The sequence below is a fragment of the Penaeus monodon genome, chromosome 22 (genome assembly GCF_015228065.2).
Source record: "Penaeus monodon isolate SGIC_2016 chromosome 22, NSTDA_Pmon_1, whole genome shotgun sequence".
NCBI classification, from domain to species: Eukaryota; Metazoa; Arthropoda; class Malacostraca; order Decapoda; family Penaeidae; genus Penaeus; species Penaeus monodon.
Genome location: NC_051407.1, coordinates 28,464,602 through 28,464,998, shown reverse-complemented (window position 1 = coordinate 28,464,998; position 397 = coordinate 28,464,602). Strand labels below are relative to the sequence as shown.

General features: G+C 33.2%; 1 protein-coding gene across 1 annotated transcript in view; it reads left to right on the top strand.

Moving 5' to 3' along the window:
* Positions 1 to 397, top strand: part of LOC119587085 (uncharacterized protein F21D5.5-like) — a gene marked incomplete at its 5' end in the record, with an annotated part of 33,485 nt that overhangs the window by 5,237 nt on the left and 27,851 nt on the right. The window contains 1 exon segment of the mRNA XM_037935835.1: positions 6 to 149. Coding sequence (XP_037791763.1) covers positions 6 to 149 — 144 coding nt within the window.

Below are 397 nucleotides of genomic sequence, written 5' to 3'. Positions count from 1 at the left end.
CCCAGGAAGGAAAGCATGTTCTGATTGACAACACTAACCCTGATGTTGAGTCTCGGAAGCGCTATGTTACTGCTGCGAAGAAGATGAAAGTTCCAATTCGCTGCTTCATCCTTAATGCATCAAAAGATCATTCTAGGCATAACAATAAGGTGTGTAATTTGATTTTAAAACCATTTTAAGTTGATAAACAAAACCACAAGACACATTAATTTTCCAAAGGAATTTTTATTAGGAGTAAACCACCATTTAAATTATTGGCATTCTAGAATAAATAGCAATGACAATGATGATTCATACTAAAAGTGATCTTAACCCTTTCACTGATATGCTCTGAAACCATATACATCCCCTATGTTATATGCTATTTCTGTTTTTTATAGATTACATTTGTATCAGT